The sequence below is a fragment of the Medicago truncatula genome, chromosome 8 (genome assembly GCF_003473485.1).
Source record: "Medicago truncatula cultivar Jemalong A17 chromosome 8, MtrunA17r5.0-ANR, whole genome shotgun sequence".
NCBI classification, from domain to species: domain Eukaryota; kingdom Viridiplantae; phylum Streptophyta; class Magnoliopsida; order Fabales; family Fabaceae; genus Medicago; species Medicago truncatula.
In genome coordinates, this window is record NC_053049.1 from 2,038,350 (window position 1) to 2,052,602 (window position 14,253).

Consider the following 14,253-nt stretch of genomic DNA (forward strand, 5'->3'; position numbering starts at 1 on the left):
CATTCAAATAAACTATTTTACATTTTTATCTCTTTATTGTTTTTCATGTATGTTTTATTTTATTCATTTTTTTAGGCAACCAAAATAATGTACTTCAACTTTTTGGAGTAGTTAAGAAATCTATAAATGATTGACAAATTTTCTTCCTCAGCATAATGACAAAAGAAAATAGAAACATTGTTGAGAGCTATTAGTCGATAATCACATAAGAAAATCACACACAAACACAAATATATATATACACACACACACACGGAAACCATGGCTGTTTTACCACCAACCCCTACCACTTTTCTTCTACCATCCATCGTTATTGAGCTCCTACCTACTGCTGTATCTGAGCTAGTGGAAGAAAACAAAATCCTTCTCTTTTACCTTGTTTTATTTGTGGTGTTGTTTTTCAAACGCTGTGAGATTGCTGCTAGGGTTGCATGGATGCAGAGTGCAATCTTGTCAGCTATCATGGCTATAGGGTCTTTCTTAAAGGTTATTGGTTAGAATTAACATTAGCAATCATACACCAAAACGGAAATTAGAATTATGGATACCACATGTAATTCTTCACAAATTCCACAAAGAAGCATGTATGGCATTAACTTATAGATATGTAGTAGTAAATCTTTGAATTTGATGTTAAATGACAATGAACTACTTCACAATGAACAGAATTAAGGATTAACATGAATATTAATGATTTAAAAACAAATTACACCTAAAATAAATAACTTGTTAGCGGAAATAAGACGACAAACAATTGAAGGATAAACGAATGCACAAACACTCAAATACAAATACGACGAGTTAGTTGAAACTTTCTCCGAGGTTGTAGGAGTATTAAAACCTGTAAAAACTTGATAACATTTGACAACTAGACATTCTAATTGTGATCCATGTTAATTTATACCACCACTAACGGAAAATTAAGAGAACAAAACCATATTTTGAGGGAGTTGCACACACATGGATTAGTAAAGAAGATAGGGTGATTCACGCATTAGCCGTGTAAACAACATAGCATAAGCCTAATTTCTCTAGGCCACTTTTTTTGTCAGTAGGACTATTGTTTGTTTATTATAAACACGACTTGTAAAAAAAAATTAACACACACAATCATTCAAATAAACTATTTTACATTTTTATCTCTTTATTGTTTTTCATGTATGTTTTATTTTATTCATTTTTTTAGGCAACCAAAATAATGTACTTCAACTTTTTGGAGTAGTTAAGAAATCTATAAATGATTGACAAATTTTCTTCCTCAGCATAATGACAAAAGAAAATAGAAACATTGTTGAGAGCTATTAGTCGATAATCACATAAGAAAATCACACACAAACACAAATATATATATACACACACACACACGGAAACCATGGCTGTTTTACCACCAACCCCTACCACTTTTCTTCTACCATCCATCGTTATTGAGCTCCTACCTACTGCTGTATCTGAGCTAGTGGAAGAAAACAAAATCCTTCTCTTTTACCTTGTTTTATTTGTGGTGTTGTTTTTCAAACGCCGTGAGATTGCTGCTAGGGTTGCATGGATGCAGAGTGCAATCTTGTCAGCTATCATGGCTATAGGGCCTTTCTTAAAGGTTATTGGTTAGAATTAACATTAGCAATCATACACCAAAACGGAAATTAGAATTATGGATACCACATGTTATTCTTCACAAATTCCACAAAGAAGCATGTATGGCATTAACTTATAGATATGTAGTAGTAAATCTTTGAATTTGATGTTAAATGACAATGAACTACTTCACAACGAACATAATTAAGGATTAACATGAATATTAATGATTTAAAAACAAATTACACCTAAAATAAATAACTTGTTAGCGGAAATAAGACGACAAACAATTGAAGGCTAAAGGAATGCACAAACACTCAAATACAAATACGACGAGTTAGTTGAAACTTTCTCCAAGGTTGTAGGAGTATTAAAACCTGTAAAAACTTGATAACAACATTTCACAACTAGACATTCTAATCGTGATCCATGTTAATTTATAGCACCACTAACGGAAAATTAAGATAACAAAACCATATTTTGAGGGAGTTGCACACACATGTAGTAAAGAAGATAGGGTGATTCACGCATTAGCCGTGTAAACAACATAGCATAAGCCTAATTTCTGTAGGCCACTTTTTTTGTCAGTAGGACTATTGTTTGTTTATTATAAACACGACTTGTAATAAAAAACTAACACACACAATCATTCAAATAAACTATTTTACATTTTTATCTCTTTATTGTTTTTCATGTATGTTTTATTTTATTCATTTTTTTAGACACCTAAAATATTGTACTTAAACTTTTTGGAGTAGTTAAAAAATCTATAAATAATTGACAAATTTTCTTCCTCGGCATAATGACAAAAGAAAATAGAAACATTGTTGAGAATATATATATATATATATATATATATATATATGGGATTTGCTAGAAGACATCCACTGGTTTTTATATGGGAGTGTTTTAGCAAACCTACACTTAAGGTGTATTTAACCACTTTTTAGTTATTCATTTGCTAAAATACTCCTTCTAAAAAATAAGTGGGTGTATTCTAGCAAATGCCTATAGGATTTGCTAGAATACACCCACTTGCTTTTTCTAGAAGGTGTGTTATAGCAACATACACCTTAGTGGGTGTGTTCTATCAAATCCCTATATGTATATATATATCATTGATAAGATACCTTCAGGAATTAGTAAGAGATAGAAACTCTACCAAGGGTATATCACATGTAAACTATCATTTCTTAATCAACTAGTAAAAACTACCACTGACCCTCCCTCGAAACAAAGACTCATTTTCATTGGTTGGTAGCTAAGTTATCCACCATTCTTTACTTTAGAGTTAATCTAAAAAAAATCTGATTGAGTGCTCATTTTTTATAGCTTTTTTTAAAATAGATTTTTATAGTGTAATATGTTTTTGTTATAATTCTTTTTATCAAAGAAATTTTTAAGGAAAGCTTCAAATAAAAAATGTGTTTGAATAACTTATCTTAAAATGTCATTCTAAATATTTCATCATTTTGTTATCATTTTTTTTTATACTAATATTTTGGAAAAAATCTAAAAAAAAAATTACATAAATTTTATAAAATATTGGGTGGTTATAAAATGAACAAATAATTTAAAACAAATAAAAAAGAGCAACAAATAATAAAGGGGACATGAGATGAAGGGGAGAACCTTTCAGTCATAAACGAAGGTGCTATCTTTATCGAAAAAAACAAAATTTCAAGCCGGTCCTTTGAAAAATAAAATTTCAAGCTGGTCCATATAGGAAAAGAAGAACAAAATTATAAATTGAAATAATCTACTATGCCTTTAACAGCATAAGCTAGCAATAGGAACCAAGTAACTGCTATCAATATCTGGATTCCTTTTGAGAATACCATATCTTCGTTGGAGATCACTTCCCAGTTAACAATGATAAGCGATAAAATCAAGATGCCCCAACCGATGAAAAATTAATTAATGAAAAGCATAGCATGAGGGTAAATCGAAGAGATAGAGTACCTACCTTTGATTTATTGGTTGATACTTAGATTCTTCCATCGGATTCACTTGATTTTTTGTGTGCTGGAGTAGAGAGATCTTTAATAAATATTGTTTGAAGGCTTAACGGAAGAAGACCTAAAAGGTTCGTTATTGAATCAATTTTATTTTATTTTTATTTGTGTGAAAAAACATTACATTTCACGTACACTACTACTACCACCGACTTATCTATCTAAGTGTGATGGTTTTTGTTGCGCTAAATCCTCCTTGAGAATAAATGGATTAATTGGTGTGACAAGTAATACTAATTACCTCAACAATAAAGAGATCACTAGTTGTACAAATAAAGAGGTGTAAAAGAAAATAAAGTAACTCAATGGCTGCTGATAATTTGTATAACTTTTAAGTTTAATATTGAGAAAGCTTTCTATTTTCTTTTTCTTTTTTTGAGGAATTTTTTTTATTTCTTTGTGAATTGTGATCTCTTCATGCTTTAATTATTTTCTGCATATTCACCGGCTAACAGCAACACTTGGTTTTCTTTTTTTTTTTTAACAATAAAAAATGGAACTTATGTTAACAAACTAAGGGCTTTCCCTAATACAAGGTGTACAAAAGGGACTCCAAAAAATTACAGATATACAAAGTCAATCAAGAGTTAGCCAAGACCCAAACAATCCAAGGGTCTTGACCACCACAAATCAGAACCAAAAACAAAAACGGCATGGCTAGCTTTTAGTCACCACATAGAATGTCACTTGACATTATCCAACTGATCAATGGAACTACCTACATTATTAAACAGCCTTTGATTACGGTCATTCCATATAATCCACGCACAAAGCAACCAGACAAGCTACATAAAAGAGCATCTTGCTCGCAACACTTGGTTTTTAATCTTTGGATCTCCTCGCAAACAAAAATATAAAATCTTTGAATCTTCGATTTATTGGAATAACATAATGGCTAAAGAAGAAAGAGGTACTGCTATGGTTACCATCAGCATTATATTGCTATGCAAATTGAATAAACAAAAAGTTAGAATAAATTTCAACTTTCTTTTTTTCTACTTCATTAAAACATGTATGCACATGCACAATTGTTTAATGATGGTGGATTAACAGTTTAAAATAATTTTGCACACATAATCTATCAAAACATTCTGAATTACCATATAAATTAAATTTTGGATGGTTGCGGGTTCTGAACACCACTTATTGATGTTGCGATTCTAAATGTTTTGGTTGGTTGCGGGTGAAAAATCATTTTGGATTATCAATCCACCACCATGCATTGTTAACAATCATTCGCCAGCAGGGAAATAATAATAGATTGTTTCTACATTTAACTTGTTGTTTTGATTTAAAAAGGCTTGTCTCGTGAGCTTAACTTAATTGGTAGGAACAATGCATAATATATGTAAGGTCTGGGGTTTAAACCTTGACCAACACCAAAAAAAGCTCGTCTAAAGTAACATGGTTTCGGAAATCCAAAACACTACTTTTGAGTCTATCTAATTAATTCATAAATGGCAGTGCTATCTTTACTGAGATAAACAAAATTTTAAGCTGGTCATGTAGGAAAAGAAAAACAAAATTTTAAGCTGGTCATATAGGAAAAGAAAAACAAAATTATAAATTAAAATAATTCACTATGCCTTTAACAGCATAAGCTAACAATAACTTATAAATTCAAATCATCCACTATGCCTTTAACTGCATAAAAAAGCAATAGGACCCAAATAACTGCTATCAATTTCTGGATTTCTTTTGAGAATACCATATCTTCATTGGAGATCACTTGCCAGTTGAGAATGACAGTCGATGCAATTACGTAGCCCCAAACAATCAAAATGATGATAGCAGCGATCCACGAAACAAGACTCACTTCTATAAACGATATTGCAGTTGATAGCAGAATTATGAATATGATATCAAAGATGCTGTTATTAACAGGGTGCATTGTCGAAAAAATAAGTGTAAACATTTGAAAAGGTATAACGAGAAGTAGGATCAAGGTTATCACCATGGTCTCATTGAATTTACCACCATTTAATGACATCTTTAATGCAGGGAAGATAATCAATAGCAACCATAGTATTATTGAGATGGTAATTACGATCGAAAGCCTCTTTTCTTCATTAATCATGGACCTGTATATTAATTTGTTTATGAGATTAGATACATACATTAATGGATTAAATACCTTTTTTTTTGGATAATTAAAAGTTTATTGAAATAGGCTAATCCGAAAAGATAGATGAAAAGTTTTTTTTTTTCCAAACCAAAATGAGATATATTAACACAAACACAAACCAAATGGGTTACCAAACACAAGGATTGCTGCTTAGGAAACGTGCCAGAAGTTTACAGCAGTTCAAAATCTATTGCAACCCTGAACACATAACAATAACCTCGTTCTCAAAGAGAAGCATTGAAAACTCATAATCCCATACCTTAATTTTAAAGTTCAGTTTGATACCTTAAATTGAAAACTGGTCAATTCGGTGGTGTGGTCTTTAATTTATGTTGTTAATGCAACTTGGTATTTATGAAATGGAAATGTTAACAATGCTCTCTCTAGGGAGTCTTTAAGACACCCACAGTGGTAAGGTCTTATGAAAGTTTGTGAATTGAAAATTGAAGGCTTTAATTTTCTTAAAGAATTAGAAATGCTTAAAGAGTGTCCGGAGGCACTTTCGTTAACAAAACCCTTATGAAAATATGCTATTATGTTCATTTAAAGAAAGACTGAATTACATTAACTTACAACATAACGACCTCAAAATAAAATGATTTGTGAGGATAATAGTCATTAAAAACTCACACAAACAATGATGGAGTCTAGGTTAACTCGGCTTAACAATTTCGACATTTCTTTCAAATAACTAAAACGTGTAAACTATTTTTTATTTTTATTTTTTCATTTTAAACATCATTCAATAATTTATATGTCGTATTGTTATCTATTTAATTCTTTGCAAATAAACTTATTGAATAATAGTGTGGTATCGAGACTTGATTTTTAATGGAGATAAACTTAAAAATAATCAAAAAACTAGGACAAAAAAAAACTTGAAAATAATCAATAACTTACTATAAAAATAACAAACTAATTGGGAGCAGCCCAATACTAGCACCGTACATCCGTAGTGGACTAAATTGATAGGTTTCAAAATTAAGCGACCAAACTCATGTTAAAATAAGTTAAACAATCAAAGTGGTATTTAAACCTACATAATTTTTTATTTTTTGTTGACAGCATTAATCTAAAATCCATACATATGGACCGTTAGGGTTATATCCTCAAACACACTATTTATACAATAATTGTTAAATTTGTTGGTAAAGGAGTGTGTCGGAGGGTGTGACCCTAATATAGACTACCTTATTGGAAGGAAAGAGAATCAAAAAGATTGAATACCTTGTTGGGTACTTTGAATCAGAGGAAGTAGGTGGTTCTTTGATCGTAATCACTTGAGCTTCCAAGTTTTTTTCACAATCTCTATAATAATGTGTATAAGTTAGTGAGATACATGCAAGCATATATGGCTTTCTTGAATTGTGAGAATTTAAAAAAACGGAAAAGAATAGCGTGAGTAAAGTGAAAGAGATAACCTTTGATTTATCGGTTGATACTTAGATTCTCCCATCGGATTCACTTGATTTTTTGTGTGCTGGAGTAGAGAGATCTTTAACAAATATTGTTTGAAGGCCAACGAAAGACCTAAAAATTTTGTATGCCGTCGCTAAATTAAAGATGAGGTATAGGCATGACAACAAAATCCATGCTCATGGGTACCCACCCAAACCAACTCCGATTTTACGGATTTTTTTCAATTTGACTGGGTTTAGGTATGAGTTTGGATTTTCTCCGATTTCAAAATACGGGTACGAGAGAGGTAATGGAGATATATGTACCCACCCCGAACTCATACTCAAACCCTACCCGAATGTAGAAAGGTCATATTTTTGTTTTTGTTAAGGAGGTTGATAATGATATGCATGTTATTTGGTTTGATAATTGCATGTTATTTGGTTTGATAATTGTCATGATATAAGAACTTTCATGGATAGTTAAAGGAGCAACCGAATTATTCGGTAACAAAATTTTAAAATGAGCGCAAATTGTTGGATAATGCATTACAACATTACCATTGAAGCTTAAAAAAAACTCTTTTTTTATTAAAAAAATTGATTCGGGGACGGGGATGTGGTGGGAATACCCGAACCCATTGGGGACGGGGATGAAATTCAATTTCTCATCCCCGTTGAATATGGGTAGAATAACGGATAAGTATATGGAAGTAGGGGATGGGGATGGGGAAGGCGAAAACCGTCTCCATCCTACCCCATTGCCATGCCTAATGAGCTATAGCAAATTTTGGAAAAGTTTGTTACTCAATCAAATTCTTTATTTTTTTATTTATTTATGGTGAAAAACATACAATTTACCTACACTATCTCACTATCCGCACGTTTTGGTTAACTTACACTCTTCTCGGTTAGCACAAACTACTTTTTGTTCACAAGCTTAAAATCAAATCTAAGGTACTCTTTCGCCAGGGTTTTTTTCGGTTCAAAAGCTACTTTAAAATAAAGTTAAAATAAAGCTCATTAAGAAAAAGGCAAAAGCTGTTTGATTTCTTTTTTTTTTTTTTTAGTTCTAAAGTTATTTTAAAGTTAAAAGCTGTTTGGCAAAATATTGTACAAAACTTTAAATTTATTATTTTTTGGTGGTGTCTGTGGTTCGAACCCGGGACCTTGCATATACTTATGCATTGTCTATAAAAAATTAAAAAAAAAAAATTGAATTCATTATGAATTAACATAATAAATAAAAAAATGTCTAAAATATTTTTTGAAGGGAAAAAATGTTTAAAATATAAAAGATATATTTTTATAAATACTATATTTATTCAATGACGTTTATTTTGTGTAACATGAATACAAATTTGTATCATCATACAAAGGACTTGTTAAATATTTGAATAGGAGAAATAATTTAAGGAGGCTCAAATAATAACATAAATAATATCAAAGTAGTTTGGAAAATTAAAAACAATAATCATCTTTTTTTTTTTTTTAAAAAAAAAAGACATAAATCATCACAAACTCAAACATTTCTACTCTCCATCAAGGCAACTCCTATTTGATTTCTAACTTTATTCATGTAGCCTCAATCTTGTACTCATCCTGGATTTGTATATGTGTGTGTATATATAAGGAGAATAATTTATTTTTCTTTTCCAATTATACTCTACAACAAATTTTGTTATAAGAATACCATATTTTTAGTGTCAGTCAAAAAGATAAGAATTTATATTATATAATATTATTTTTGTTACATTGTTGGTGTCATTGAAAAAGATATGTTTAGTTTTTTTAATAAGAAAAAGATATACGTTACAAGACAAATGTGTAAAATATATATAAGTATAATTTTTTTTAGGCAACTACATTTGTGCTTTTAATTAAAATCAAAATTTTAAAAAAATAATTATACACATTACGCAACACTAAAAAAAATTATATGTATTAGCGTAACAAAAAAACAGACGGACAAACATAAAGTATTACTCTAAACGCTAATGTGTAATTTTGTCACGAGAAGGGTGAATTATTGGTCATCAGTGTAATGTTGACACTTACATTTGCATTAAAAATGAATTTACAAATACACCATTTAAAAATTGGTGTAACGGGTGCACAATAGTAAATGGTGCTACAACCTCACAAAAACTATATGTTACTAATTTACATGAAACTATAACTCGTAAGCTTGGTTATAAACCCATGATAACAAGTGTAAGACAACAAAATAAAAAAGTTGTATGAATAATCAATTTGCTTTTCTTGTTTAATCACAAAATAAGCTATGTGATGATATTTTAGAATCTATATAAATTGAGTGTGTAAGGTTGATTTCACCCTGCTGCAGATTGCTCAATCTTTCCTGTAAACTAGTGTTGGGTACTCTGGATTCCACATGTTATTAATCACGTATTCCTTAATTTCATCCTGCAACTCCACAAAAGAACATGGATAAGTATATCAATATTTGAATTTAATGTTAAATAAGAATCATTTCTTCCTGATAATTCATATTGGCATGCAAAACTTAACAATGTAAGCCAAAAAAACTAAGCAGTTAAAACCCCAATTTCTGAAAAGCCTATGGAAAGCTCACAAACTTTGAACCATGGACGGTAAGTCCTACAGAAAACAAAACACCATACGAATCAAGCAGAATAAAACCTTCATAACTTCCCACTTTTCAAAATTGTCTACCAAGGAACCTTTTGATGAATACAGGAACAAATTCCCACCCATTCTAACCATGTTTGCATCTTAAACATATTTTATTTGGGCAAAGGGAGAAATGGTTAAAAAAATCCTCCAATGCAACAACACTACGTGAAGCCAATGTTAATTTGAACCGGATCCTTGATCATGTTTAACAATCATACATTGATCATCGATTTGTGTTCTGCGAATATTTTAATACCACGGCATGAGGAACAATTTGCTAAGAATGGAAAATGCACAACCTTTAAACAGTTTTGTAGTAGTTTTTGGTTTGAATTTGGAAGCAACTTTGAGCACAGCTAAGTGAACCCATTTAAGAGGGTAAATCTCTCACAGTAGCTATATTTTCCATTTGTAAGACTTGAACCTAATACTATGAAAACCAATTTCCTTACCATTTGAACTAACAAGAAGTGTAATATAATATAATGGGTCTATTAACTTGGTAAAAAGGATCTGCAACTTTTTTCTTTCAGCAATAGAGACAGTAATTTATATTTATATCATTTTCAAAAAGGAGTTTATAATTTAAAAAGATGAATTTTTATATTATTGTTTTTTGTAAGTAAAGTAAAGTATGATCATGGAGACATATTTATGCATAAGACTTATTAAAACTTCACATTGGCCTGGTATGTGGATAACGTCATAAAAACTTGGGAAATCCTCTCATAAATCTAAAGAGAATAGCTGGAGTAAAATCAATCTCCCGCGCAGTAGACAAGCCTAGTCTAACAGATGGTAGTGGTACCAACTAATTCCACATGGACCTTACGAGTGTATTTGCAGGCAAAATTAATTCGAACCACATTATAGTAGAGATTACATTGGTACGTAGTCCAGAAGTTACAAACATAATCTCTAATATTTTGAAACAAACAAAACTTACCCGACTAAGTTTGCGAAGCTCTCGAGCATCCATTTCATGATATCCTTCTGCTAGATCCTCCTCCACATCATGTATATTGAATTCAAATTGAGGATGCAACAACACTCAGCTCTGTCCCATAAAACCTCTCTGCAACTCTCTCAGCAACATCAACCCTCCCATGAGTTTTACAAGCTCCAAACAAAGCACCCACCAAAGCTTCATCAGGCCTAACATCCATTTTCAATGTCAACTTCTCTGCTTCTTCCACTAAACCAACCCTCCCCAACATATCCACCATACATGTATAATGCCTCACATCAGGTTTCACCCCAAACCTCACCTTCATCATCTCAAAAATCTCCCTCCCTTTCTCGACAAACCCGCCATGACTACACGCAGTCAAAACAACCGTAAAACTCACATTATCCATCCTCTCTCCTACTTCCACCATTCTATTAAACATCTCAAAAACCTCTTCAAACCTACCATGCATTCCATAACCTGCTATCATCGTCGACCAAGTAACCTCATTCCTTTCGCACATTCCATCAAACACTTTGCGCGCAAATTCTAACTCCCCGCATTTAGCATACATGTTTATCAAAGCATTAGAATTTTTCAAATCTAACGCAAACCCATTTACCAAAACAGCTCCATGAACTTGTTTCCCAAGCCTTAACGCCGATAAACCAGCGCAAGATTTTAGCACAAGCGGCAAAGTATGGCAATCAAAGGGTTTATAAGACAACCTCATTTCACGAAATAGCGAAAGCGTTTCTTTAAATAGGTTGAGAGATAAATAGGCTCTAATGAGAGAGTTGTTGAGGAAAGTGGGTTTGCGATTTGTGAATGAAAAAAGAATATTTGCTTGGTGCAATTTGGAACATGAAGCATAGCAAGAAACAAGTTTGGTTCGAATGAAATCATCGTGTGAAATACCTAAACGAATTGTGCGTGCATGGATTATTTTGAGGCTGTTTATGTTTTTCGAGGAAAAACATTTGTTGAGAAGTGTTGCGTATAATGGTTTGAGTTCATGAGGTTTGGCCATGACGTTAATAAACCAAACACCTAATAGGTTGAAACAAAGAAATTTATGTTATGAGAGTTGTTCAAATTTTTTAAGGATTCTATATTCTATTTTGATTGATCATTGTATTTGACAGTGGCTTTTGAAATGCTGCAAAAACACTTTGCAAACGAAACAAGTTTGGGTGTTGTGGCCGGGTTGTATCTATTAAGAGGGATAATTCGGTAGGAAAAAAGTTTTTTTTTTATAGATGCAAACATAAATAGTTTATTTTTTTTATTTTTTTTAAATTTCAACAAAAAAATCTATAGATATTGTTTTAACATAAATTGTTTTTTTTTTAAGTTCAAACAAACTCACTCTAAATCGAGCGTAGGCTAGCATGCGTTAAACCTATATTAAAAAAGATTTAGTTTGCAAGCGACAAAATTGTAAAAATAGGGTTCTGAAATCCACCAGAAATTAAGAAAAAACTCTCTAAAATATTATTGATTGAATAAAAGTTATGCCGCTTAGGCTACATCTGTTTAAGCTTAAATAGGAAAATAATAGTCCTCCTCGTGAGCTTAACTCAGTTGGTATGGACAATGGATAGTATATGCAAGGTATAGGGTTTAAACCCCGACTACCAAAAAAAAAAAGGAAAATAACAAACTCTGATGGGCCTAAAAATAACAAACTGAAAATAAAACAAACAAATAATAAATATAAACTTAAACAATAAAATACTAATAAATTACTAAGGAAACCTTCCTACGTGAGTCTCCTCCATCTATGAAGAACTCGACTCCGAGTTCTTGTTCTCCACAACCACAAGTATGTTCTTTGGTTTAATATCTCAGTGCACTATTGGTAGATAACTTAACAAGACCTTTCAATTTGTTGTTGAATATTTGGTTTGCTGAATTGATTTCTTGCACACATGTTATGCCATTTGCTTTTCTACTAGGATTACTCTACACTCGGCCCTTGGCAAAGTTCTCAACCTCATCTATTGATGATGATAAACTTGAGCTGTTGATTGAGTTTGAAACATTCGTTGGCTTGGGAGAAGGCCTCGATAATGGGGAGGTGTTGAGCTGCCACTTGTATGTTTAGAACCATTCTTAGTGATTTGCTCTAATGAGTCCAGGAATGATTTTGAAGATGTTGTGCTTTCAAATACTAAAAACGGCCATTATGAGATATGGCAGTTGGTTTCCGAGGATTATTCTTCTCAATGGTTGCTTTCCCATTATTGGATATGCTGCTTCCACCAAACCCAATCATGAAGTCATCAAAATCATGCTATTTTTTTTTTAATGGAACTTTTAGCGCTTGGTGCATGCAATCCACCGATCTTATCTAATAAATCATCAAGACCGACAGTTTTTTCACTAACTCCATCGAATATATCATCTACATAAACCTGCGACAACGAAGATCCGAAAATCAGATTATTGTCAAGTGAAAAGCTCGATTTGAATGTCAAAGTCTCCTTTTGCAACACCGACTCAATATTTCGATTGTTTCCACTACGTGAAACCCTAATTTGTTCACATATCATGTTTTGATTTTTGTTATTGTTGATGTTGACAATATTAGCCGTCAACACCATCGTTCGAGTCGTGGTTGTTGAGGATAACGCCGCCATCAAATCCGCCACAGCTTTGATGGTCGCAGCTAATCCGTCAATATATGCCCTCCTAACCGGTTGATCTCCCAAAAGAACATGAGAAACATGCTCTGATACCAACTGACGCAGTACGGAAGCGTAGGCTAGCAAGCGCTAAACCTCGATTGAAAAGAACAAGTTTGCAAGCGACAAACTTGTGAAAATAAGGTTTTGGAATCCACCAAAAAATGAGAAAAAACTCTAAAGTATTATTGATTGAATAAAAGTTATGCCTCTTAGACTATATCTGTTAAGCTTAAATAGAATTACCCACCCCGAACCCATACTCAAACCCTACCCGAATGTAGAAAGGTCATATTTTTGTTTTTGTTAAGGAGGTTGATAATGATATGTCATGTTATTTGGTTTGATAATTGCATGTTATTTGGTTTGATAATTGTCATGATATAAGAACTTTCACGGATAGTTAAAGGAGCAACCGAATTATTCGGTAACAAAATTTTAAAATGAGCGCAAATTGTTGGATAATGCATTACAACATTACCATTGAAGCTTAAAAAAAACTCTTTTTTTATTAAAAAAAATTGATTCGGGGACGGGGATGTGGTGGGAATACCCGAACGGGATGGGGATGAGATTCAATTTCTCATCCCCGTTGGATATGGGTAGGGTAACGGATAAGTATATGGAAGTATGGGATGGGGATGGGGAAGACGAAACACGTCTCCATCCCGCCCCATTGCCATGCCTAATGAGGTATAGCAAATTTTGGAAAAGTTTCTTACTCAATCAAATTATTTATTTATTTTTATTTATTTATGGTGAAAAACATACAATTTACCTACACTATCTCACTATCTGCATGGTTAACTTACACTCTTCTCGGGTTAGCACAAACTACTTTTTGTTC

At 32.1% G+C, this 14,253-nt stretch overlaps 1 protein-coding gene across 1 annotated transcript; it reads right to left on the reverse strand.

Moving 5' to 3' along the window:
* Positions 1–9,274: 9,274 nt before the first annotated feature.
* On the reverse strand, positions 9,275–11,940 carry LOC11421991 (pentatricopeptide repeat-containing protein At4g16470). Its single transcript, XM_039828513.1, has 2 exons — positions 10,717–11,940; positions 9,275–9,539 (listed from the first exon to the last, which is right to left on the reverse strand). Exon 1 carries the CDS (start codon positions 11,747–11,749, stop codon positions 10,799–10,801), a length of 951 nt encoding a protein of 316 aa, XP_039684447.1. The 5' UTR covers positions 11,750–11,940; the 3' UTR covers positions 9,275–9,539; positions 10,717–10,798.
* Positions 11,941–14,253: the final 2,313 nt, after the last annotated feature.